Source organism: Sinocyclocheilus rhinocerous, unplaced genomic scaffold (assembly GCF_001515625.1).
Source record: "Sinocyclocheilus rhinocerous isolate Xijiao unplaced genomic scaffold, SAMN03320098_v1.1 scaffold457, whole genome shotgun sequence".
NCBI lineage: Eukaryota > Metazoa > Chordata > Actinopteri > Cypriniformes > Cyprinidae > Sinocyclocheilus > Sinocyclocheilus rhinocerous.
In genome coordinates, this window is record NW_015661996.1 from 115,896 (window position 1) to 142,840 (window position 26,945).

Here is a 26,945-nt window from a genome sequence, read left to right on the forward strand (position 1 = left end):
GCGTTATGCAAATCTTCCCACATCGTGACATAGACATGTGGGGGCGTGTTAGAACGAGTCGTTTTAGGAGGGCGTGGCTGACTCTTAACTTTTATAAAGAATATCTCTTTGGTTTTGAGACTTTAGTCTTTGTAACTTTACAGATCTTCTTTATGCACCAAGAGCTTGTATCACTTCAAAGAGAAAGGAAAAATTGAAATCGCATCATATGACCCCTTTAAATTGGACAAAACTGACAGTAAAGACACTGATAACATTCCAAAACATTTCTATATCAAATGATGTTCTTTTGAATTTTCTATTCAACAACTACTCCTAAAGATATTTTAATATTAATATTTGTTTCTTAATATTATTATTATTTAGTAATAATAATATTTTCTGCAAAAATATTAATAAGAAATGTTTTCGAGTGCCAAATCAGCATATTAAAATGTTTTTTGATTGTTTGTTTTTACAAGCACGTTTTAATCAAAACATACCAAAAATGTGTTCAGTTTAAACTGATAAAACAACATTAATATATAAATGGCATTTAGACACTTTGTGTCCAGAAACGTAAAAAAAAAAAAGTTTTAAATATTTGGGCATTACAGTTACATGAAATAAAGAAATATGGGAAAAAGAAAACATCCTTAAAAATATCAATAAATGTAAAACAATATTGAAATAACCAACTAGAGGAAAGTCAGTGGATGATTTGGGAACAGACCAGTGCAGATAGCTTAAATCTACAGCATCAGCATCAACAAATGTGGCATTTAATATTGATCCTCAATGCAAAACTTTGGTTATCACTTCATACTTGAAAAGCATCAAATCTTTCCTCGCTCCTTTGGAAAGGAAAACACTCCAAAAATTGGCGACAACTTTGATGAGTTTGCAGTGTCTTCCTCTTTAATTAAAAGGAAATAATCCCAAATATCAATGATCCTTTTGTATTTTATCTAATACAACAATAAAATGTAGGAGTGTATGACAGGAAAATGTCTGCCAGCTTTAAAATGTGCCCATGTGACCCCTTGGCCTCTGCCTTGACTGGCAACATTATCAAATGGGAGTCAACACAGAACAATGCCTCTAGTGCTTCTGGGTAAGGCACTTGATGTTGATGACACGAGACAATGCAGACAACCAATAACATTTAATCTGTAATCTTGGACTCAGATTTGACCTCAATATGGCATCAGACACAAAATGGCAAAGACTTGGGCGAGAGGAGGAGGGCTTGGGGCACATTTAAGAAGGATGCACGTAACGGTTCATGACGCTAAACAGCTTTCTGGCTTATTTCTCCTCTCAGTTTTTATATTCAGCCCACAGAAGGAAGATTAAATAGTGTTGGGACTCGTTCAATCAACCAAAAATCATTCAGGCAAGCATCTCCTACAGGACAGGGGAACTGACTCAAGTTGACTTTCAGATGCAAGTACCATGAACTTCCAGAAATTCTGTTATATGACCAACATACATATTTACATACAGTGTATTGCTGTGTGTGTAGAGGTGGAGAGTGTGTGTATACTATGAGCCTGCTCATGTTTTTAACATTAAAGCACACACACACACACGCACTCTGAAAGGGTTTGTGTTCATAAATAGTTCACAGTAGCGGTGTAGCCGCTGGTTTGTGTCACTCGCACACACTCGCAAACTTCACATTTCTGTTGCTCAAACTCGAGGTGGTAGCATAGATACATGTATGAAATCAGTTTTAAAAAATATTGGAAAAGTATGCTGCATAATAAACCTCAAGTACTTCAACTCAAGTTGATTGGTAAATAAAGGCCTGTTGACACATGGACATGAACAAATGTCATTTATCAAAGCTTTTGTGATCACATAAATTGCCATGGAAAGCGTGCTCAGACTAAGAGACACATAAAGGGGAATCTCACTGTCAAGAACCATGTCTGGGACAAATTTCAACGCAAATATCAAATAAAGTCTATAAAATCCAAAATAAGAAATGACATTTTGCTTCAATGTATAAAATGACTCCTATTTTTTTTTAATCCATTTTCAATTCAAATAATGTAACTTCTTTTTACTATATTGCAAAATGATATATAATCAATTTATTATTTAGGAAAATTTTTAATTTTATGCCAGTTTAAAAACTAATATTATTGTATTACAGTATTTTTATTGCACTTCATTGATGAGAATCTAAAGGGAATCATCACTGAGAGTAATGGGAATTGCTCACAGGAAAGAAATCAAACTAAAAAAAAAAAAAAAAACTAGTAAAACATTTTTAAAATGTTAATGGTTATAAAAAATATTGTTTCAGTTTCATACATCCGAAATATGATTTCTTCGTTTTTCTCTTTTGTGAGCAGGACACGCTTTTGTGAGATTCACCCATACAGATACACACACTCACACTTGAACAGTTATTGAAACCAAGCCACATCTTTGACTTGTAAGTGTTGTTTGATCTTCTTCAGTTCTACTTCTGTATAGATTTGATTCAGAAGCCAATCTACCTTCCATTGATTTCATTGCGGAAAACCGACAGCAAGTACAAACAGGACAACGAGTTAGAACAGTAGAGCCATAGCATGGTGGGAATCCTCAGCTCAGGTGGGCCTAAACAAGCCACTGCCTCTGGAACAAAGGTAACAAGTCTTGAAAAATAACAGTCGTCGTTCTATACCTGGGTAAATGACTGATTTGTATCGCATTTGGAAACACGGAGCAGAGAGGTGCTAGAGAAACTACAATGGAGGAGCTCCCTTTGATATAAAATCTTTACAAGTACATGTATGTGCTATTAGAGACTGTAACAGTAATAGTGACCCAAACACTTCCCAAAAACCCTACTGCTATTTTGACAGCAATATGGACAGTCACATTCACGAGAACAACAACTGCATGTATGAACGTTTCAGTGGAAGGAGAACAGCAGCTTGAAGTCGCCTCTGATTTTCTTTTTCCTTCGAAATGATTGTCTTTCCTCACCCTCCTCATCAAGTATTAGAAAGATGGAAGAATCCCAAACGAATGTGCTCTTTCCTAATGAGCCTCCACACACACTGAGCTGTGTGTGAACACTGAAGTGCTGCCAGTCGCTCTGTTTCGTGATCTGAGCAGTACTGTACTGGTATGAGGTATTGGTTTGAAACCTGCGAGTGAATCATCAGTGCTCTGCGAATGATAAAAGTGTCCATTGGCACACAAACAACTTTCCTAATCATTGCAAAGAGTCCATTTCCTTTTACCGTCCAGCCAGGAAGCAAAAACACAGCAGGGTGTATGATTTGAAAACCCTTTTCAAATGTGTGACCATGTCTGAAGGAATCTGTGACTCATACTGGGCCACAAATAAGTGATTTATGGCGCGATAAATGGGTGGGCTGATGGAAACATTACACAATGGTCTATTTCGACGCTTTCAAGTAACAGCCTCTGGGATGGCGAGTGCTTATTTTGCTTCAGAACAGCAGAGAGGAAGAGCAGTGAAAACCTCACAAACTGTTCGTCAGTCAGTGCAATACACATCCATTTGGGTTCCATGCAACGAAAGTCTGTCCAGAATTTTACCTATTGAATATTGTTTATATTCATAACAGAAAGCAATTATTTTGTAGAAGACACTCTTCCACTCATGTTCACTCTTCCGTGAATGGCCAACGTTCCCCAAGTGGCTGAAATGTTAAAAAAAACCTATAAATATCTCAGAGTAACATTGCTGCAAGTGAAGCTGAAACGGTACTGTTGCGCTAAAATCTCCCGCTGTCAGCTCTTGGACTCTTCAGGTCCTGCTTCACCTTGGTTGAAGACCTCCATGTTTGTGGAGGTCGAGGAGGAGGAAGAGGGCCAGGGTCTGGCCCATTCTGGGCTGAGCGAGCGCTCGGGTTCTGGGGACAACGAGAGCATGAGAAGGGTCCCGGCGTCGGAGGAGCATGCTGAGCACAAGTCCTCGGATGAGAAGGTTAGGCTGCCCAGTTTGGCGAGCGAGTTGGAGCGTTTCAGTCGAGAAGGTACAGTAAGTCCTGCGAGCCGCATTCGGGCTTCGATTTCTTGCGTACGTTGGCGCACAAGGCCCGGTTTGCCACGGACGCTGCGGAGGCTGTCGCTACTGGAGCTGCGAGTGAGCGTGGAACCGTGCGGGGACGAGACCGGCGTCAAGCCGCCCGAACCGAGGACCGCCAGCAAAGCCTCATTCGTCAGCGGCACCGCCGCTTCGGTTGCGAAATCTGCCCGTGCTCCAAAGGGCCTGTGGACAGGGTCGGTTGAATCACTGGAATTGTTCATTGCATCCTCAGGTTTGCTTGAACCGGCTCCCTGTTGCTCATTTGCACGTGCACGCTGCTCCTGAAAGAGGCCGGAAAGTTTTTCCAAGCGCTCTTTTCGCCGGCGAACGAGGCCAGAGCGTTGCAGCTGTACCAGAGTCTCTTGCTGTTGCACAGAACAAGACGCCTCTGCCTTCTCCAAACCCTTTATCTCTCTTTCGTTCCTGAGTAGAGCTGAGGAACCCTGTGCATCAATCTCTTTCTGCCTGGAATCTCCTTCCCCTTTGGCTTCAAGCAACATTGTCCGGTTCTCAGTTTCTTGGTCAAGAGATGTGCTTTCTGGCTTATCTTTATGCCCTAAGGGCATTGCATTGGCATCAAGGCACGGATCTGAGGCAAGTTTGCCACACTTGGCTATCACGGACAAGTTGGCACAGGGTGGCGTCTGAATTGAGATACTGGGCACACTGTTGAGGGGTAAAGGGGCAAGGCCTCGTCTGTTAGCCTCCAACAAAGCACTCTGGGTGGGCTTGGAAGCGAACGATGAACCAGAACGATGCTGCTTCAGATGGGCACTTTCCTGGTCAAGAAAAGACAAGGAGAAACTATGTAACACAAATTACATGTAACAGAGCAGTGATACAATCATGTGAGATACTCACAGTAAGATTTTGTTGCATTTTGAGGTGGTTGTTGTTGTTGGAGTTCTCGTTGCACAGATGGTTCAGGCTTGCGAGATCAATCCCCTTTTCATGTGACAATTCTTCACTATCATTCCCATCTACTCTCTTCGCTCCCTCTGCTAACGCCTCCATTTCTGCTTGCTCTTTCTGAGCCTCCTCTTCATCCTCCTCCTCCACCGTGCTGAACTCCAGCCGCAGACGTAGTTCCTCTAGTGGCTCTGCCCCCCGAGAACAGGTCTGAGCGGCTGTGCCCTCCCCTGGGACACCGAAGTGTGGTAAAGGAAGACCCTCGCGCCCCTCGAAGGTTTCATCGTCGAGGAGCGCATCTTGCTCCACATCTGCAACCTCGATGTAGACGCGATCTACGTCCACCAGAGGCGGTGCATGGATTGGTGTGGAAGGGTCGCTGTCGAGGGCTGAGTCTGGCAAGCGACGGAAGTAATAGTGGTAGTTTTGCGGGTGGCTGGGGTCCAGATCTAGGCTAATTGGAGAGGAGTGGGCGGTAGGCTCGCAGCATACGGTGACTCGGGGGTTCGTGGGCTCTGGGGTGACATGATCCACAGTCTCTGAGTTCACACAACAAGGGGCAGCAGCTTGCTGGCAATCAGGATGATCGCAATCTGAATCAGGGTGCCACAGTCGGTTATGACGCTGTTTACTGAAGGGAAAAGTATAGAAAGGGTTAAAAAAGGATTAAAGGGATAGTTCACCCAAAAATTCTAATCCATCATTGGACCCTATTGACATTCATTGTATTAAAAAAAAAACTGTACGAGTAAATGATGACAATTTTCGTTTTGTGGGAAAACTTTTACTACAAATACACACACCAAACAATAATAAAAGAAACTTCTCTTGTACCTGGCATCCAGTATGCCCTCATACTCTGCCAGCTGTCTCATGAAGCTGGCATTGGGACGGGTGATACTGCGTTTCTGTTTGACAAAGTTATACGCTTTCTCCAGAGACCAGCCGTACTCTTTCATGGCATATGCTATCACTGTAGAGGCCGAGCGGCTTACGCCCATCTTACAGTGAACCAAGCATTTGGACTGATTCTTTCTGCAGAGTACAGAACATGAGAGTGTGAAAAGTCACATCGAAAGAGCCAAGTATGTTGCTTATTTGTAAAGAGAAAAATCTAAAATAGAGCCTTACTTTGCTTTGACAATGAAGTTGTAAGTATTGTTCCAGTGGGCCAGTAAGTCTGTGGTCTCGTCGTCATACACTCGGACGTTGTGGTAGCAAAATGTTCCTGGGAAAAAGTTATCTATTTCCCGCGTAACATTTAAGATGTAGCCCACCCTAAAACAGCAATGCATTTAGAGATCACAAATTACATCAGGACGACAATAGAAAAGTTTATTTTTATTCCTTAGATCAGGTACTAAAAATAAACCCTGCTTAAAAAGTAACAGCTTTGATGGATTTACTCTGAACTTTAGCTGAAACAGGAGAAAATGTTGCCCTTTAAGAGGCGATACGATACACACCTACCTTAAACTTTCACCTTTACCTAACATTAACCCATTTAAAGAAGCAGTGTCTTAAGAGTAACAACAGCACGGGAGGAAAGCAAGCACGGATGTCAGTACAGGTAAAACTCACCCAGTTTCCTGAAGCTCCTCTAGATTTGAAGCATTCCATTCAGAACCCTGAAAGACGAACGATGCAGGTCACAGGCTTTTTAGGGAAATTGGCATCCAGTGCCCCATATATGACAAAACCATCTGTCCTGCCACAGAACTAACAAGCTTGAGCTAGAGGAATGGCAATAAAAAGAGGGGGGGATGCAGTGGGAATTGGCAGGTCTAATAAAAGCAGCACTAACCAGATAGAGGTGGTCAAAGATGAGCGTGGCTTTGTCCATCTGGCCAAGAATAAGCAGCATCTCATTGTCAATGAACTCTTTGTACTCTTTCAGGTTGCAGTTCATCTGTTTCTCCAGCACATTACGAATCTAAGGAAAAATACACACGGTTATTGACTTAATCTCAACAAATGTTCTGTTATAAACCCTGCTATCAAGATCCATCTCAGACAATCTGATCACAAGAGGCCAGCCGAGACGCATTGCTGGATCTTGTGTCTCCTGTGACCACTTATGATCAGATTTTGAGGAGAAGGGCCTGTTTTGACACTTTTTATGCACACTCTGCATTTCCTGCTGACCTCTTTGGACGTGACATTTTCAAGGTCCTGGCACATCATGATGCTCCTGAGTTTGGCTTTGATTAGACATTCTGTTCTCTCCCTCTCTGTTGGCCTGAGGAACAGAAACATAGCACAGCCTAAATCAAGGGTTCAAGTTAGAGCATCATTTTAAGGTGAAGGGTGTAACTTTTTATTATTATTATTCAGAAAAGTCAAAATGACGTATACTGTATACAATGAACAACACAAACATGTCTTCTGTTTCATTTTAGCTTTTTCCAAATAAAAAAAGAAGGGAAAAAAACACAATATATTACTAATTTTTTACAAAGAAACAGAATTGAGTGTATAACTTGTTTGATGTTATGTTTGTTTGACATTTGCCTATCATTTGACATTTGACTATCACATTCAATTGTGATAACAAATATGTCTGGCTTTTGCTCTTGGTTGGTCACGAAATAAGAAAAAAAAAAAAACTCACTTCCAAAAAAACGCATTAAAATTTTAATTTAAATCTGCTGGTGGGTCAAGGACACTGGGCTTTCAGGGTTTGCGCTCACTTGTCAACGAAAACTGCAGGAGAGTCTGGTCGCAGTGTTTCCAGATCCTGCATGGCATTCCACTCATTGATGCAGCTCTGTTCAGAGCTGATACAGCTCTCGTAGTACCCCATCCATGTGAGTGCCATGCCACCAGGGAAATAGCTGTACCTTCGTGACACCTCACATGCCTTGTGTAAAATCTGCAATGCTGACCTAAAGGAAAAGCAGGTTAAAGGTGAGCAAGATGGAGAGACCTTTGCCAATAGTGTCAGAATGGAGTTTAAAGATCATGGTGTGATCTTAAAATCAATCAAACTGTATCTCAAACTGGTTTTAAATAATTCTACACTTCAAATCAATGATAAAGAGCTTAACCACAATTGCAAAAAGCAGTGAAAATAACATAATAAAATTACGGCCAAGATAGCAGTCATTCAGCAATTTGGTATATATCAAGGCAACAGGGTTTATATCAAACAACATCGGATGATATTATATTTACTGTACCATGGTACTGCAATGGTACTAGTTTTGAAAGAGTCACCAGATGGCAGTGTGGAGCTCTATTATATTTAAGGATGTCAAACTCCCAAAGCACCTGTGAACACCTGAAAAACGGTCCACTCACATCATCTTCAACCCCCCAAGGAGCTGTTTTATTTCTACCCCAGTAACAAACGAGAGCCCAAATGCACCCAGCCAAGTAGACAAAGGCTCTTGTTGGAAAAAACAATGTAACTTGTCACCTGATTAAGAGAGATGACTCAGACTGTCGGGTTTATCATAACATGAAAGATTGTGAAAATAGCAGTTCTGAGTGATTTTCTGAAGTTGTCTGAAAGCTTCAGCTTAATCGCTTAAATGATCACATCAAGCATTTAAAAAACGTTTTAACTAGAAAAAAAAAGTAAACATCATTCTATATTAGCATTTCCACTACAGACTGAAATGTCTAAAATGCAAGTTTAAATTGCTCCAGTTCATTATATATTGATGTTATTTTCTCACCACATGGCCTGGACTGACACCGGCTTGAAGATGTGCATGCGCCCGGCGGAAGTCACACTGAAGCCTCTGGAGAAATGAGAAGAGTGGTTAAATAAGGCCATCATACCATACATCATTACAATAGAGCTACAACCTTTCTAAATAACAATAAAAACAAGGAATACTTGTTAATATTGTCATTTGACAAATCCATTCAACACAGTTTATAATCCATACTATCTAGATCGGTGCATCAAAAGTTGAAGTGTAATCAGACCAGCAACAGCAATTCCTTTCCATTCCCAGAGGGGGCAGTACTCACCCATCACCATCTAAATGAATCTTGGTGTCACTCCACAGTGGCAGCACCATCCCAATAGAGCAGTTCTTACTGTAAGTGAAAGAAAAACTCCCTTATTTATTTGACTTAATGGAGTGTGGCTGCAGGAGGTAACAAACTTTTAAACTTGTCTGTTTGATGATATGCTAAACTGTATTTGATTTGGTCTCACCTGTCTTTGTTGCTGAAGTCCATGCCCAGCAAGATGTTTTCCTCAGTGTCTTGACGGCCATTTGTGTAGACTACCACCATGTACCGCACACGGTCCGACCACACGCTCTCTAACCGCACCGCCTGCGGATTACAGTTTGGTTTGTGTAAAAACAGGGCCCACTTAATACATACACATGCAAAAGCAAAATATATTAAAGGGGTCATATGATGCGATTTCAAGTTTTCCTTTCTCTTTGGAGTGTTACAAGCTGATTGTGCATAGATAACATCCCTGAAGTTGCGAAGACTAAAGTCTCAAAACCAAAGAGATATTCTTTATCAAAGTTAAGACTCTGCCACGCCCCCCTAAAACGGCTCATTCTTAATGTGTTTTTTGAACATTAAAGCATGTCAACATATTCTGTTACACCAAATACACAAAATAATAATCTTTAAAAAAGCATCATATGACCCCTTTAAACATTAACATACTGAACTCTAGAATAAATCACTGAAAATAAAAATTCGGCCTTTAGTCACTCACTCTCACATAATCATTCTCTCTATGTAAGACAACAGGGGCATTTTGAAGAATCTCCATAAGTTGGTCAAGCTCGTCAACCTTGTGTACTATATATTAACTCTTCAAAAGCAGTGTTTCTCGAAATTTTTGCCTCTAAGGTCCCTCACTGTCAAACAATATTATAATAAGGCTCTCCTATTTAAGCTGATATGCACCTCTGGTACTTCTATTGTAATAAATATAAATGTAAAAAATAATGTCAGTTTAATGTTGTTTAGTCTTCATTTTTAATATTACTACCCTAGTAAAAAAGTAATATATTTAAAATACATTTATTTTATACTAAGTATAGTTCAAATCTATTAACATAACTGACATATCGCTTGAGACTTACTGATATAAAAACTGTAATTAAACTTTATTTAGAGTATGACTTGTGCACAATGCACATTTCTTAATATTAAGCCTAAAATGTGTTTTAATTTCACTATTGATGAGGATTGTATGATCTTTGAATACTATCGGTCTTTAAATGCAAGGTTTTTAAAGTGTACCTGAAGTATAATTGCAATTGTTCCACTTTAGCAGAATCAAATATACTTCAGCATATCTTTAGTTGAACCTTAGCTCTACTTCCGCACAATTAAAATGCAGTAAGTACAAAATTAGTTGTTCCAATTTAGCAGACTTTAAGTATACCAGTTTAGTATACTAAAAGTACAACTGCAGGGTAATTGAAATGTGTAAATGTATTTGTAGTATACTTAGCATGAAATAAATGTATTTCAAATAAATTTATTTTTCACTAGGGTAAATTTAAATCATTTTAAGAATTCCCTTTTGGAAGTTTGGCGATGAAGAAAACAGTCTTCAGGCAACACTTTGACAATGAAACCCATTCAGCCTGACTGCATGTACCTTACTGCCAAAACGTTAGTCATTGATAGAGCGTGTTCTCTCACCAGTTTGATGCGATCTTCAGAGCGAAGAATGTTGATCATCACCTGCAGATGCTGAGGTAAGTCACCTGTTGAGTGAAACCAGTGTTACATTCCAAACAAAACCAAGACGACTACTTTGTTTACATTAACACCAGCGGCGTCTCAAAACCCCGTTGAAGAAAAACAACCATAAAAATAAACAAAATAACAAAAAATGATGTCATATTAGTGAACTAAGGTTTATAAGAGAAGCCGAGCCGAGACGAACGCCCACTGAGTGATACAAATCAGTCTTTAAATGTTGTATGCTTTTGATTAACGCCTTTATAGCGCTGCTGATTTTACGATATTCCAGAGTACAAAGTGTACAAACACACATGGATGTGGAAAGATATGAAAAATTAGTTGTTTCTTATGCTTACATATCTCAGATAATCCTATTTAATTAAATGATTATGTATGACATGACTAAGTGACTTTCGGCCGCATTGTGAACAGGTATGTGCAAATAAGTTCTACCCTTTGTGCCAAGAATTATAAATCTGACAGCATGCCATTCGACTTGCTCTAGCCCCTCCCCTTTTGATGCAAGTCAATAAGAGATACCAAACAAGATCGGTTTACATTTCATTCTCCTCCTTAACACAGACAGACTAACTCGTCTGACCTCTGACTGTGGTGCGGTCCTACCCAAACAAACCTCCTCCTACTCTTGTGAGCTTTGGCAGAATCCATGAAGCAATGATGTAACTGGTGTGGGACGTGTGGGAGGCCAATCAAAGTGCACAAGCAGGTTAAGAACAAAGCCAAAAACGTGAAAACCAAATAAACTCAAAGCTTAAGAGCCAAAGCCTGTCATGTACACTCAACACTACAGATGATGTTCTCTACGGTTTATTGGCTGCTTTGCATTTGAAGCACATATGAAAAGAACAGGGTATGTTCTCTCCTCCAACAAAACAAGCCCCTCGGTCTTCTGGGTCTCCATGACAAGAATTTGCATAACTTTACATGCTTGTCTGATAAAAAACTGATATGTAAAAGAATCGCTCAAGCAGCGCAGGATCCCAGAGCACAGCTTTGTTTTTGAGAATTATCATTATAGTTTCCAATTCACTGTAAGTGCACAGAAAAGTGACTTTTAGTGACGTGACATGTGGCCAAGTATGGTGACCCATACTCGAAATTAGTGCTCTGCATTTATCCCATCCAAAGTGCACACACACACCGTGAACACACACACACCGTGAACACACACCCGGAGCAGTGGGCAGCCATTTTTTGCTGCGATGCCCAGGGAGCAGTTGGGGGTTCGGTGCCTTGCTCAAGGGCACCTCAGTCGTGGTATTGAAGGTGTACATTCACTCCCCCCACCTACAATCCCTGCCGGTACGACACTCAAACCCGCAACCTTTGGGTTACGAGTCCGACTCTCTAACCTATTAGGCCACGACTTCCCCCCCAGAAAAAGAAAAGAGCGACCAGTACATCATTTACAACCTTAGTTTTACTGAAGAAAGACTTTCAAGTTTGCAACAACATGAGGATGAGTAAATTAGGACAGAATTTGCATTTCTGGATGAGCTATTAGTAACACAGTTTTCTCCATCACTTTTGATTTTGACAGCAATTCATCATTTAATTTCAGGGGTTGTCATGACGAGTCAATCCCTATGACTGACACTGAAATAGGATGTGTTTAAAATCAAAGTATTCTAAACCTTATTCTTTACCAAATCTACTCATAACAATGATTTAAATGAAAGGTCAAACAATTTGATCTCTGTTCAAAACCGCACTCACCTAAAGGAGTCATTTTAAACATTTAAACCCAATCGGCATTTTAGAATTATTTCTGAAGGATCATGTGACACTGAAGACTGGCGTAATGGATGCAGAAAATTTTGATTTGCCACCACAGGAATAAATTACATTTTAAAATATATCACAATAAAAAATTTTAGTTTAAATTGTAATACTATTTCACAATATTACCGTTTTTACTGTACCTTACCTTGGTGAGTGTAAAAGACTTCCTTCTCAAACAAAAAATTGTGCAGACCCCAAACATCTGAAAAGTAGTGTACTTTCAAAAGTACATTAAACACATCTCAAAAGATTAAGAAAAATATAATTCCTTATGATATGCCCCATTTAATCATCTTTGTCCTTTACTTGGTCCTCTAAAGAACTCAAACAGACAAGTAGTACAGGTGTGAATCCATCTGCAAATATGTATAGTGTATCTTGCTTTAGGAAGTTGGTCAATGTTTAATAAATCACCACTGATGCTATTTTTGACTGTCTGGCTGCCGGCGCCATGAGAATGCAAATAGAGGTGACTGATGACGTCAAAAAAAAAACAAAAACAAATTAACAGGACAAAAATAAGATGGAAATCTGTGTCATCAACATCTAAAAGCAAGGACATTTAAAGACGTCAGCATGGAGAGAAGATATTTTAGAGCTTAACTTACATTTAGAATGAGCACCGAGGATTTGCCTCATGAATAAATATTAAACTGTAAGAAGGTCTTGTTGAGAAAAAAGCTGAGCTATTCTCACTGTCAGAGAACATTTTGTACTTAGACTGTCACAGAGGAAGAGAAACCCTACATCGTCTAGTCTAACACAGACATCCGCAGTTTCTCAACGGAGACAGCTGACTTCTCCACCTTTTAGTGCTGATGCAATTGTACTTTTTTCAAATGATCTAATTCTCATAATCTAATTCCAGATCTTCTAGACTGTCTGCTTAAGTCACTTTTAGGAAGTCTTTGTCTTGTTCCTCTTGTGATTGATGGGTAGTTGAGTTATATTCGTACACTGTACGAAAAGCTCATGACTCAAGCGATGCTCCAACAGGCCCTGAGGTCAGACTGTATGTAAAAACAAAACCGCTCGTCAAACCTGCAACAACTCGCTTGTGATAAGCACTACTGATGCGTTCAAACCGGTCAAATCGAAACTTCGCATCCCAACAAGAAGTCAGGCGATGGTATAATATTAGCCAACTGACAAAACAGATGCTTGATAATATCAGGGGTTTATAACAGAAAAAAAGTCTAAACCTGCTGTGATATGACAAGCTGTCTGAAAGCGTGGCGAGATAGTCAATGCATAAAGCCTGAGGACTTGTTGTGTCTGCATGGTGTTCAGTTTCTCTCAAAACAGATTCAATTCGCCTGGAGCAAATGTACACCCTTCTGTTTAGCAGTAAACATGTACTTTAAAGGGATACTCCACCAAAAAATGAAAATGTTGTCATTAATCTCTTACCCCCATGTCGTTCCAAACCCCTAAAAGCTTCGTTCGTCTTCGGAACACAATTTAAGATATTTTGTAAATTATAAGTAAATTAAATTAAATTATACTGTCAAGGTCCAGAAAAGTATGAAAGACATCGTCAGAATAGTCCATCTGCCATCAGCATGTTTAATAAATTCAACGTGTCACACAGACAGTGCTGGATGGATGGCAGCTAGGACATCTGTTGTCATGCAATTGTGTTTGCATAAATTACTAAGAATGGCAAATAGAAAGAAAATTACAAAAAAAAGATTTAAAAAAGTTACAAATTAAAAAAATGTAATTGAAAAATTAAATGTAAAAATTAAAAAGAAAAAGAAAGAAAAAAAATAAAAATTGCACAAATTACACTTTCACTTTTTCAAATGCTTGTTTTTCTAGCAGTGGTTTTGTCTTGTTAAAATTGCAGTTGTATTGTAGTACAACTACTGTAGTTAAAAACTTTGTGAATTTTATCTTCCAAACTGAAATCATTATATTTTTATAATATTTGTTGAGCAAACATGTGAACACAATAAAACCACACTGCTATATCATATCTCTTGTCTATATATTTCAGGCATAATTTTACCAAAACACATTTGTATTGGGGCAGAACAATGGTTTTATATTTTTGTATGTTATCTTTTAATATTTCTGCTGTTTCATGAATTGGTTGTCATAACTGTTTTATAGTTTGCATTTTCCTATAATAAGATTTTTAACTGGCAGACTGTGACAACTTACCCCATAAATGACAAAACATGACTCACAATTGGTATGCAAGTTTAATATATTTATGTTAAGTATGCAACTACTGTTATAAAGAAAGTATGACAGCCTTTCTACCTATATGTTCCTTTCTTGTCTCAACAATCCTATAAATTAGAGGCAAATAAAATAATTCAAATAGGCAACATTTTATTTTGATGGTCCCGTTTAGACATTCTGTTGACTATAGGTAACTTTGCAACTACATGCCAACTACCTCTCATTCAAGTATTACGACTGTCTGATTAATATCTTCTAACACTTGTCAACCCTCCTCTAACCCTAACCTAACAGGGGACCATCAAAATAAAGTGTAACCAAAAAATATATTAACATCATAAAAAAGGGGAAAAAAGTGTTTTTATATTTTCCTTTCTGAACAAACAGGAAACGGTTAACTCTGTATATAAAACCACCAGGAAACACATAAAACAGAGAGACGTCCCATGTGCCTTGTCTATAAGAAGTGATGTTCTCACAGTGCCAATGTGCTGAGCTAAACTGCTAATCTGGCTAATCCACACACACACACACACACACACACACTCACACACACACTTGTCTGGGACACGCTTAGCCAGCACTGAGTCTGTCCATCAGCCGATTTCTGAATTTCTCTCTCAGGGCGGACACAGCAGGCCAGGCAGTAAAGTCACCCTTACAAAATTTACTATAGTAACCATGATTTCCACCAAAACACCATAATTCCAACAGTCATTAACATAAAACTGAAGTAACACATCTGAGATACAGTTAATGAAGGACTGAGGTCCACTCAAATAACAATGAGCATTCTGTACAAAAAATTATTCCTGTGCTGTGATAAAAATTCAAGTATACTTGTTGACTTTTTGGCTGTTCATTTAAATGCAGAAACTCACTAATGTGTGATATGAGGAGACAGATTTTATAGAGAGCCCTCAAGTGCAAGCATGGACTCACCTGCATGTTTGTGGTGAGGATGACCTCTCTGACCCTGTGGACAGCTGCCCTGCTGCAGAAACAGAGCGGCCCCCTTCACCATGAAGAAGCTCTCGCTTAGACTGTAAAAGGGAAAGAAAGGGTAGAGGAGACAGTGTGAGAAACATGGCCAACAATGAAACAAAACGTGCTTGTGTGACATTTCAGAGAATGTAATACAAAAAAACACACAGACACCAAAAAGTTGTAGATTCTGATTTTGGGGAAACACAATGCACATGTGGAAAAATCAGCAATGATTTCTGAAGGATCACGTGAATCAGCTTTACCGTCACAGACATAAATGACATTTTAAAATATATTCAAATAAAAAAACAACTATTTTAAATTGTAACATTTCACAATAATATTGTTTTTACTGTATTTTTGATTAAATAAATGCAGCCTTGGTGAGCATAAGAGATTTCTTTCCAAAATCTTTGAACAATGGTGCAAATATACGTATATATAAATATAAGTGTACAATGAAAAGCACAGTCACACTTTATTTTAAGGTCCAATTCTCACTATTAACAAACCATTAACTATGACTTTTGCCTCAAACTCCTAATTTGCTGCTTATTAATAGTTAGTAAGGTAGTTGTTAAGTTTAGGTATTGGGTAGGATTAGGGATGTAGAATATGGTCATGCAGAATATGTGCTTTATAAGTACAAATTAACAGCCAATATGTTAATAATATTTTATATATTTTGTGAATTAACTATGACTGCACATCTTTAAACCTCTGGGGTTGAATTTTGCATGTTATACAACCCATCTCACCATCATGCTCACGACAGGTGCTTTAGGTCTGTGATTTCAGGTGTGGCAGTAATTAGCCTCACATGCAGTTAAACACACGTCTAGAAATGTGAACCACCTGAGGCTCACTATTATTCTTATGCACTGTGGCACAATTAAATCTTAACAGAAACTCAGTGCTGGGAAATGACAGGACTACAGCTGGTAAGGTGAGAATGTATGCTCTCAATATCTTGCAGAGATTACTGAGCTGTCAAGAAAACACTTTTGTCTATTATCAGACTGCCATAACAGGGCAGGGATGCTTCACATTAATTAGACTGATCACGGTGGAGTGGCACATGACTTTGGTTGCCGGTTTAATGAACTTGGTTGTGTTTATGTATATATGGCCTCTCCCTGCCCTTGGATTTGGTCTGTATACATCATGTATATTTAAAAACAACAAAACAAAGAGAGAAAGAGAAAGTGAGAGAGTGACAGAGAGTAAATATTGTGCAGAATATTTTGTACATATATATCTTTTATGTGTACACTGCATACAAGTAATGCCTGTAACCATAACAGGTCTGCTTGCATGAATACAGCCTAATTGTGCAATATGTTTGCTACTGCCCATTTGTCTCGGGTCATTTTTCTAGATAAATAGAATTGACGCTAAATTTGCAACAGCAGCAAGACAATGCTTTTCTTCTGAGATTTGTTATGGCCAACTTGTTAGATAGGCAGGCATAATATTTCAGGGTCACATTGTTTTCTCGGCCTTCTGTGGCTGTGACCCTTTGCTGACTCATCCCTCTCATTTTTCCTGACTGGACTTCCAGTGTCTCAGCATTCAGAGGAACGACCATCACATGATAAGCAACCGGCAACAAAACTGGCATTGTACCCCCGACCCCACCGGTCTCTTTATTTCTCTCCTACTTCCTCCTCCTCCCTTTCTCTTATTCCCCTCTTCAACTTTCTCACCCTCCCTCCAAAGGCCTCGAGGGTGTCAGCGGATCACAGAGGCTTTTGTTTCCATCCTCCTCTCTTTTGTTTCTCCTCTCTCTGTCCGCCCCTCTGAGCGATTTATGTGAAGGCTGGAAGCAGCTCAGCGCCGTTGGGCTGATGGATTGAGTCATGACTGAGAGACAGACAGCTGTAAATGACGATACGCGAGCCCTGAGCAGAATACGCTCATCTCCAAGGGTGTAATTATGATGTGAGTAAGAGTTTTGAGAAGTAACCGCTCTAAAACGCCTCTGTCCACGTTTCACTTGTATGTTTAGAGTCGGCCGCAGATGGATACGTGGTACCTAGGATGAACAGCCCTTTGGTAGAAAATCCTGACTCAAACCTGCACTACAAATATAAAGTTCCTGACAAATATCACACAAATTAACTCAGGTATACTGTAAAAATTTTTTATATATATATGTGTGTGTGTGTGTGTGTGTGTGTGTGTGACCCTGGACCACAAAACCAGTCATAAGGGTCAATTCTTTGAAATTGAGATTTATACATCATCTGAATAAATAAGTTTTCCATTGATGCATGGTTTGTTAGGATGGGACGGACTTTGGCCGAGATACAACTATTTGAAAATCTGGAATCTGAGGGTGCAAAAAAAACAAAATATTGAGAAAATCACCTTTAAAGTTGTCCAAATGAAGTTCTTAGCAATGCATATTACTAATCAAAAATTAAGTTGTGATATATTTACGGTAGGAAATTTACAAAAAATCTTCATGGAACATGATCTTTACTTAATATCCTAATGATTTATGGCACAGCGACTTAAGACTGGTTTTGTGCTCCAGGGTCACATACATACATACATATATATATGTATGTATTTTTTTTTCAGAAAAAAAGACTATAAAAAAGGATACAGTAAAAATCTGGTAATTGGTTAACCGTAAAAATTACCTTACCGTGTTACTATTACATGTAATTTTACTGTAAAATAATGTCAGATGTAGATTTTAAAAGTAAAAACTACAACCATAGAAACAGAATTCCTTGCATGATACACAACATATAATTTTACTTTATTTATTTAATTTAATTGTTCAAATAAATGATTTAAATAATTAAATATATGCATTTACTTAATTTTGCTTCTTTTTATTTTTATCATCAGTAACGTCTACACATTTATTTGCTTTTTATGCAAGTTAATGTTTGTTGTATTATTTTAGCCGTATACTGTATATAATCAATATTTAGAATTTGTCTTAATAGCTTAATTTCAATCAGAGGAACAATCACTTGGACCAAATTGTAGTAAAGTATTCAAAATGTTTAAAGCAGGAAGTAAAATCAATGTAGATGTGAAAGATAATGCTAATGAATCATTGAATCAGAATTCTGGATTGATTCAAACAGACAAGTTGAACTGATCCATGAAATTAGTTGAAATCTAATACTGTTTTTGCAACTGGAGTTTAAACTTAACTTTACATTTTTAAGTTTTAATGCTCACATACTCATGAGTCACAACACAAAAATGATATGCAAATTAATATACCTACAATGACATGACTGATATACCAGTAATGACAATGGCTTGATACAAGTGCATTAAAACTCTTAATTGCTTAATTTTCTCATTGTGTTGCTTAATATTATATTGACAGCAAATCATCAAACATATCTGCCCACCCAAGTACACGGGACAACTTCTGATTTCTCGCTTTCTCCCAAACACATTTACACACACCTTTTCTCAACAACCCCTCCACAAATGCATAAGCCAAAAATACTTTCCATATCACAGCAAAGCACGGTATCAAACACAAACACACAAGCAGGCCTAACAAGCCCACATACTGTAAGTGTTAGTAAATTCATGTGAAGGTTATGACTCATTTGGCACTGCATCATCTCCGTCTGACAGTATTTGTGAAATGACCATCTGCAGGAACAAAGTGGTACATTGACTCTTATATAATGCACATAGTTTGCGCCTCAAACACAACCCAGGGCAAATACAAATTGCAAAATCAGACAACCGCATGACTTTCATTCAGATATGCAAACAACATCACTACCTCTCAGGTAACACTGGCAATCGTTCTTACTTTTTCTTTGTACTTTAATGACAGCAGAACTCAAGCAGTTGGAGCTCTATAATAAGTTGGTGTAAAACCTGCTGATCATGTTCTCCAGCACAATTTGAGAATAATCCATACAGCATCTTGAGCTTCAATAGAAAAGAGAACATCTGACCATCTGTAAATAGTTCACCTATCACAAATTTGTTTAATTAGTAACCTAGAAATAGTACAGTATCTTAAATACTTCATATTAACTTCACACCAAAATCCTAAAACACTGTTCATTTCCAGATTTAGAAATCAGAATCCCTGTTTTCCAGACTTCTGGATCTTACTGTACAAGCCATGCATCACAAGAATCAATCAAAGCCGTAAACACCACTGCATCACTTAAGACTCCACCGATTCACTCACATGTGGTAGATCTGCCTCTGTGTGACGAATGCATTATCCACAAAGTACGGTAGCATTTTCAGCACAACTTCCTGACAGGAGTCCACGACCAGATGCATCCTGCTGCTGGCTGCAGGGAAATCTCCCTCGCCCCGGTCCGCAGCAGCACGCTTCGCTCAGATCTCCAGCTGCTTACGACAGAGGGAGAAAAACAGCACGCAGAGGGGAGGAGGAGCACGTCTGCAGCCCCTTCCTCGGTCTGATGCTCTCTGAGAGCTGAGAGTGTGTGAGCCAGTTTCTACTGACGCACACCCGCCCTCTCTCTCTCTCTCTCTCTCTGTGTGTCAGTAAATAGAGAGAGGAGGAAAAACCTGTTCCCTTGTCTTTGCAGGAAGGGATGAGGCACTCTGTGTGTGCGCATGAGATCTCTCCACTGAAATTAGAGCACTCCAAACAACTCTGACACTGCAAGAAGCCCAGCAGGCCACAGAGATCCTGGTGTGTCTCTTGGAGAAATAAAACGGCTTCACTCCGACAAATCTGACAGCAATGATAAAGAAAAATGGAGAGAAAAGCATAAAAGATCCCACTTGTTCCTAAAGACAATCAGTCAAACAAAAAGAAAAAAACAAAGAAATGTGTTGACCTTCTTAGCTGGGACTCCTCATTGCTTGCTACACCCTAAAATGATCTGTCCCAGAATCCTCACATGGGCTAAGCATGGGCAACAGTGCCTGCTGCTGTCGGACGAAGCAGGGAAGCCTCTTTAAAATCTCAATAGGAGAAGAGACGGGGGATGTGTCCTAAGTAGACTGCAGTAAGTGCAGAGACTGGCTGACTGTCTGTACTCCACTAGGACTTCTAGACTGAGAAGGACAGAGTACTGGGTCTCTCTCTCACACACAAATGAAGAAGCAGTACTCAGATGAAGAGGGTTGACCCTTTCTGTCTAAAAGCTGATAAAACAGGACAAAGAGTAAACTGAGACACCAAGGAACAGAAACAGCCGGGGGGGAATCTACAAATAAAAGGGGGAGGGGGGAGATATTTAAGAAAGGAAGGAAGGAAGGAAGGATGAACAGAAAGGAAGATGAAGAGAGCCGTCTAAAATAACTAAAGAAGCCGAGTGAATGGGAATACTGAAGGGCATTTGGAATTTCTGCTTTCTGGATCGGCGAGTTCTGTGAAACAAGCAAACAAAAACAGCAAACAAACAAAACGCTGCCAGGTTACACTCTTTGAAGGAATGTTCTGGGTTCAATACAAGCTGTATGCTGTCAATTACCACTAAAAATAACCATGACTTGTCCCTCAGTTTATCAAAATAAGCAGAAACCATATGTACAGTAATGAACTTGGGTAACACTTTATTTTAAGGTGTCCTTGTTGCACATGTTACATGTACTTACTGGTATAACAACAAATAATGCATAATTACATGCAAGTAACCCTAAGCCAAACCCTAACCCTAACCATATAGTAAGTACATGTAGTTAACTGATATTACTCAGTACTTGAATGTATAATTACACTGTTACAAGGACACCTTAAAATAAAGTGTAACCTGCACAGCAAGGAATTACGAAGGGTTTCCTTCAGAAATGAGGGTCAAATATTTTTTGCCACATAAACTGAGACATAAACACATAAAAAGAGTCATTTTCTTCAGTGTTTATCGAAATACAGGTTTTAGACTTGCGGCTTGTTTTCAGAGAATATATTTTAGAATTAAGTTCATTTTCATACATTTTCCAGATTTTTCTAAGCATAAATCAAACAAAAATGATTGAGGTTTATTTTTAATACAAGATGCCAATGGGGTGATAAATATAACTTACTGTATTTTTGCTTACTGTAACATAACTTACTGTATTTTCAAAAACACTGCATTTTTGATCACATAAATGCATGCTTGATAAGCATGTGACACTTCCTTCAAAAACATTACAAAATATTACAGACACCAAATTCTTCAGTTTATAAATAGTTTAAAAGTAAATGTATCATGTTATAAGGATATTTTATAGGAAAACAAGAAAAAATACTTTAACTATTTTTTATAAAATATATATATAAAAAAAAAAAGTATAAAAATACTTTTACACTATTTTTGCAGTCTAGATATGTGTTACCAAAATAATTTCTGTGGAAATTTCAAGGGTTTCATTTGTTTGTTCAATGTACAAATTAAGGAAAAGGTTGTCTTGCTTTGAGCCTAGAATATTCATTGGTTAGGTCACAAGATGTTTGTTTTAAATTCAGAACAACTCCTCATAGACATGAGCATAAAATCTTTCTTAATCTGGAACGATTTACCACCAACAAGAATTGTGCGGAATTTGCTAATGACCTACTTTGATAACAATCAAACATCGTTTTTCGAATTTCACAGTAGTCTATCCCCTTCATCCTAACAAAATGCCCTAATAGACTACAACAGTTGGCCATGTGGTACTTGACCAGACATTCTTCTGTCTTGGGCATATGTGCTACTGTAATATATATGACAGGTGTGAGCATTTAAATATATTCATGATGTACAGTATCTCACAGAAGTGAGTACACCCCTCACGTTTTTGTTAATATTTTATTTTATTTTATTTTTTATATCTTTTCATGTGACAACACTGAAGAAATGAAACTTTGCTACAATGTAAAGTAGTGAGTGTACAGCTTGTATAACAGTGCAGAGCGATTAGCCTTACTTGTTCACGCTTTGACACACCAAGTCATGAAGCACATGACGACACTTACAGAGCTTCCCATGTGACTCAGCATAACCATGGCAATGCTATCAGGCAGACTCCAGAACACCTGACAGGTGTCCCGATTAAGGACGCCTGCATGTGGAGCTTTAAACAGATCAGGCGTGTGTTGCGCGTGTGTGTGTGTGTGTGTGTGTGTGTGTGTGTGTGTATCGCAAAGTGTGTGTTCACTGGATTATTTCAGTATGCTGAGACTGCACTGGTACACAAAAGTGCCACAATTGCTTTTCTGCACACACAGGCACAAAAAGATTAAAAGCTTCTTTTCTGGGAGCAGATGTTACATAACATTTCCATTATATATTTGCTGAGCAACGAAGGAAAAACGAGGGACAAAAAGAGGGAGGAGGGCAATCGGCGCACCAATCTTTTCTCAGGTGTCAAAACCAGAATGATGAAGTGCATATGACATCAGTGTTCAACAATCTATTGTCTTATTAATAGTCTTATTAATTAATCATATGAATTGCCACATACACTGGCCTGAGTCCGAATGATGATGAAAACAACTCTATAGTCTCAAGAATTAATATTAATGCAATGCGATGCACATTCATGCAATTTGTGCACTTGCGGTAGAACATGTTATTCTAAGAAAACAGTAATGTTATTTTAAAAGAATAGCGATGTAATGTTAAAATTTCTCCATATCTGTTCAGATGAAGAAACAAATGCATCAACATCTTGGATGGCCTGAGGGTGAGTGCATTTTCATTCCTGGGTGAACTATTCTTTTAAAAGGCAGCAAAAGAAATAAAAAGGTCATGCTATTGAATTTAATTGCCATATACAATAGGCCAATTGCTTGCTCATGCAGATAGGTCACTTTCTATCCTGGCTGACAGTTCACATTTGTAATTGGTTGCAGTCTTTTCCTCTCATAGTTTAATATGTTAAGCAGTGGATCTTTTATTCAGCGTTATCTGATTTCTGTGCATATATGATAATTTTAAAGGGGCCATACGATGCGATTTCAATTTTTCCTTTCTCTTTGGAGTGTTACAAGCTCTTGGTGCATAAAGAAGATCTGTAAAGTTGCAAAGACTAAAGTCTCAAATCCAAAGAGATATTCTTTATAGAAGTTAAGACTTGTCCACGCCCTCCTAAAACGCCTCATATATCTACATCACTGTATGGGAAGATTTGCATAACGCCGCCCAAATGTTCACACAAAGAAATGTAAATGGAAATACCATGTTTTGGTATGAAAAAAAAAACGTTAGTTTGCTGTTCTTAGCTAGCTCAATATTTTCTCACAGTCTGACCAGCCAAAAAGTGTCCAAAACTGCTCTGAAACCAGCCAACAGCCTTACCAGACTGGAAGTCCAGTTAAGACCAGCAAACCAACTATGGCTGGTTTTAGATTAGGTTTTGATCAGTAGGGTTGGTAGCAAGATATAAATGTTATCATTGGCTGAAAGTGCACTTTAAGATCAAGATCAACTGTAAATTATGTTTTTTTTGTTTTGTTTTTTCAGAACAATACTGCAACATTTTAACTTGTATATTCCCTAACAGATCAGAGACATCCACACACCCAGATACTCAAACCCTGATATACACTACAGCTACACCCACAGATTGCTGTGCTTGGCTGCTCCTGTCTCGGTGTCTGTTTGGTGAAATCACCAGCTGGCTCAATGCTGTGCCGCCTGGTTGATTTCACAGGAAAAGTCTTTGGCCGGTTCAGCGGGCATTCCTGTGTACATCTCGCAAAGGGTAAGATTAGGGTTACAGCTATTAGAGGGTAAAATTTGGGGGGCTCCTCCATTTAGCCTATTTATTCATCCAGATACCACAAAATACTTTCTTATCCAGCTATGCCCGTTTCAAAATGCTTGAAGGCATAGATCACAGTAGAGCTGCACAACTTAGGAAAAAGTAATCAAATTGCAATTTTTCTGATTAAAAAAAAAAAGGTTTGCTGTGCTTGCTTGCAATTTGCAAGACTATGCAATTTGGCAAAACATTTTGTGACTATTTATCAATATGACTATAAAATGTTAAATAACAAATGAATCTTAACCATAAATCAATATGACCACAAAATATTAAAATAACAAAACTAATGTATTTCACTGTAAAAAAAAAAAAAGATAAATTAATAATAATAACAATTTGATTTTTCAGGTCAACAGTAAAATTACAATATTAATATTTAGAATTCCAAAAGATACTACAAATAAAAAATATTTCATATTGCAGAGTAACTGACACGGTACAGATGTATTGTGCATCGCTAACAGTAATAATTTTCTCATGTACAAACTGGGCTATTTATGTTAAAAATGTATGGGTCACCATGTGACCATAAAACTGCAGTAAATACAAACAAAACTTATTCTCATTTGCATGAACATGCAATATATCTGCATTCTAAATATTCAAAGCTATGGCATTCATCAGCCCTTTCCACAGAGTTCACACTAAACCACAAACTGCCCGTAACAGCATTGCAGATTCTGCCACAACACAAATGTTCCACAGTATTTCTGGAAAATACAAGAAAATTCAGTCTTAGGTGAGAGAAAAGGAATTTGTCAGGTTCAAACCGTTTTCTACTAGCAATGGGTGTTACTTTAGGAATCAAAGAGCTCAGGCAGAACGACAGGTATTTACATGTGTGCATAAACGAATTACATCAAATACTGGGAATCTGTCACGTTCTAATAATTGCACAACATTGAATGGAACAAGGCAAGCTGGAATGCTCAGTCCAGGACCTATTTAACATTTAACAACTAGTAGTTTGTATCTTCAGAACAGCTAGCTCAGGACTGACCTACTCCAAAACTACTAGTGTTTCAGTTCCTTCTGAGGTTCATCCTAAATTTAATCTAAGTTTTATTGACTAAAATGGCTGTTTGTGTGGAAGAAGTGCTGATCCTGCTGTTCTTACATTGTTTTATTTAGCTCCATGCATCTGTTGGACTAGTGACTTTATCCGAACCTTGTTTTTCCTCATTAAAAGAGGATTTGTTTCACATGAGCCTCTAGGACATCCTGTTCCAAGCACACACAAATTTTCTGTCTATTTTCTGTGCTCTGGATAGTTCCATGAACACATAGATTTTTAGAATAAAGGTTGAACATTAGTAAAATTGGAATTTCTATTCTGATTTTAGAAGATACAGTGGCCCTCAATGAGTATTCAGACTAATTCAATAGTTCAATAATGAAAATTTGCTGACAATTTATTGACCCTTGTGCATCCAAGATGTAGGTGAGTTTGTTTCTTCATCACAACAGATTTGGAGAAATTTAGCATTACATCACTCGCTCACCAATTGATTCTCTGCAGTGAATGGGTGCCGTCAGTCCAAACAGCAGATAAAAACAACACAATAATCCACAAGTAATCCACACGACTCCAGTGCATCAATTAACGACTTGTGAGGTGAAAAGTTGCGTGTTTTGTAAGAAACAATTCCATCATTAAGGTGTTTTAACTTTTAACTGTTGCTTCTGGACGATTGTTTACAGGTGTTTGTCAGTTAATGGTCACATGACATGCAGGTAGACAAATAAAAAACAATCTTTATATTGAATTTTTATCTTTATTTCATTTTTTTCTTTTATTATTTTGACTGTTTTCATTTTCAAAACATTTATTTATTTGAAATATTTATTGGAACTCCCTGCAGTTTCTTCATAAACCTCCAGGGGTTTGCAAACGCCAGTTTGGGAAACCTGCATGATAAGATAAATACTAGTGCTGGGTAGGGTTGTGATGTTGAGGAAATTTTCCCACCGGTTAATCGATGAGTGACAACACCGGTAATACCGGTATCACCGTTGGGGTGGGGGCGGGGTGTTAGTTCGTTTGAGTTTCCCTCTTTTCTTCGCTTTCAATTGGCTTGTAAAATTGCCGTGCGAATTTTACTTTCACTTTCAAATTAGCGGCAACTGCCGCAAGTCGGCGTCAAGCAATTGTTCGTTTGATTTTCCCTCTTTTCCTTGGATTTCGTAACTTTCAAATTAGGGGCAATTCAGCATTGATTCAATTCAAGCAACAACAACGTCAAACTCAGAACTTTTATTAACAAAACGAATAAAAATACACCATATAGGCTTATACCTAATAAAATAACAAATTACTTAAGCTACACAAAGTTTAAATAGGTATATAAAACTGAAAAACAGCAAACAGTGTGGAACCAAATAAATAAGTAACATAGAACATTTATTAGCAAAACGAATAAGAAAGCTTGGAGGCACGGCATATACACCTTGATGTAAAATAAAATAAATAAAATACACAAAGTTTAAATAAAGTAATCAGCAAACACTGTGGAACCAAATAAATAAGAAACATAGTATGTTTATTAGCAAAACGAATAAGAAAGCTTGGAGGCACGGCATATACACCTTGATGTAAAATAAAATAAATAAAATACAC

At 38.2% G+C, this 26,945-nt stretch overlaps 1 protein-coding gene across 3 annotated transcripts in view; it reads right to left on the reverse strand.

Moving 5' to 3' along the window:
• Positions 1-2,112: 2,112 nt before the first annotated feature.
• ssh1a (slingshot protein phosphatase 1a) overlaps positions 2,113-26,945 on the reverse strand; it is a 41,457-nt gene continuing 16,624 nt past the window's right edge. The window contains exons 1-14 of one of the 3 annotated variants that reach the window (XM_016536944.1): positions 19,803-20,241; positions 15,566-15,666; positions 10,586-10,650; positions 9,120-9,241; positions 8,930-8,998; positions 8,629-8,694; positions 7,639-7,833; positions 7,094-7,187; positions 6,753-6,881; positions 6,530-6,576; positions 6,080-6,226; positions 5,783-5,983; positions 4,901-5,579; positions 2,113-4,818 (exon numbers count right to left, since the gene is read on the reverse strand). In XM_016536944.1, coding sequence (XP_016392430.1) covers positions 3,742-4,818; positions 4,901-5,579; positions 5,783-5,983; positions 6,080-6,226; positions 6,530-6,576; positions 6,753-6,881; positions 7,094-7,187; positions 7,639-7,833; positions 8,629-8,694; positions 8,930-8,998; positions 9,120-9,241; positions 10,586-10,650; positions 15,566-15,666; positions 19,803-19,900 — 3,090 coding nt within the window. In that variant the 5' untranslated portion in view covers positions 19,901-20,241 and the 3' untranslated portion in view covers positions 2,113-3,741. Of the gene's footprint in view, positions 4,819-4,900; positions 5,580-5,782; positions 5,984-6,079; positions 6,227-6,529; positions 6,577-6,752; positions 6,882-7,093; positions 7,188-7,638; positions 7,834-8,628; positions 8,695-8,929; positions 8,999-9,119; positions 9,242-10,585; positions 10,651-15,565; positions 15,667-17,316; positions 17,687-19,802; positions 20,242-26,945 lie in introns of those variants that run through there. The other 2 variants (XM_016536941.1, XM_016536943.1) reach the window with 2 other exon arrangements.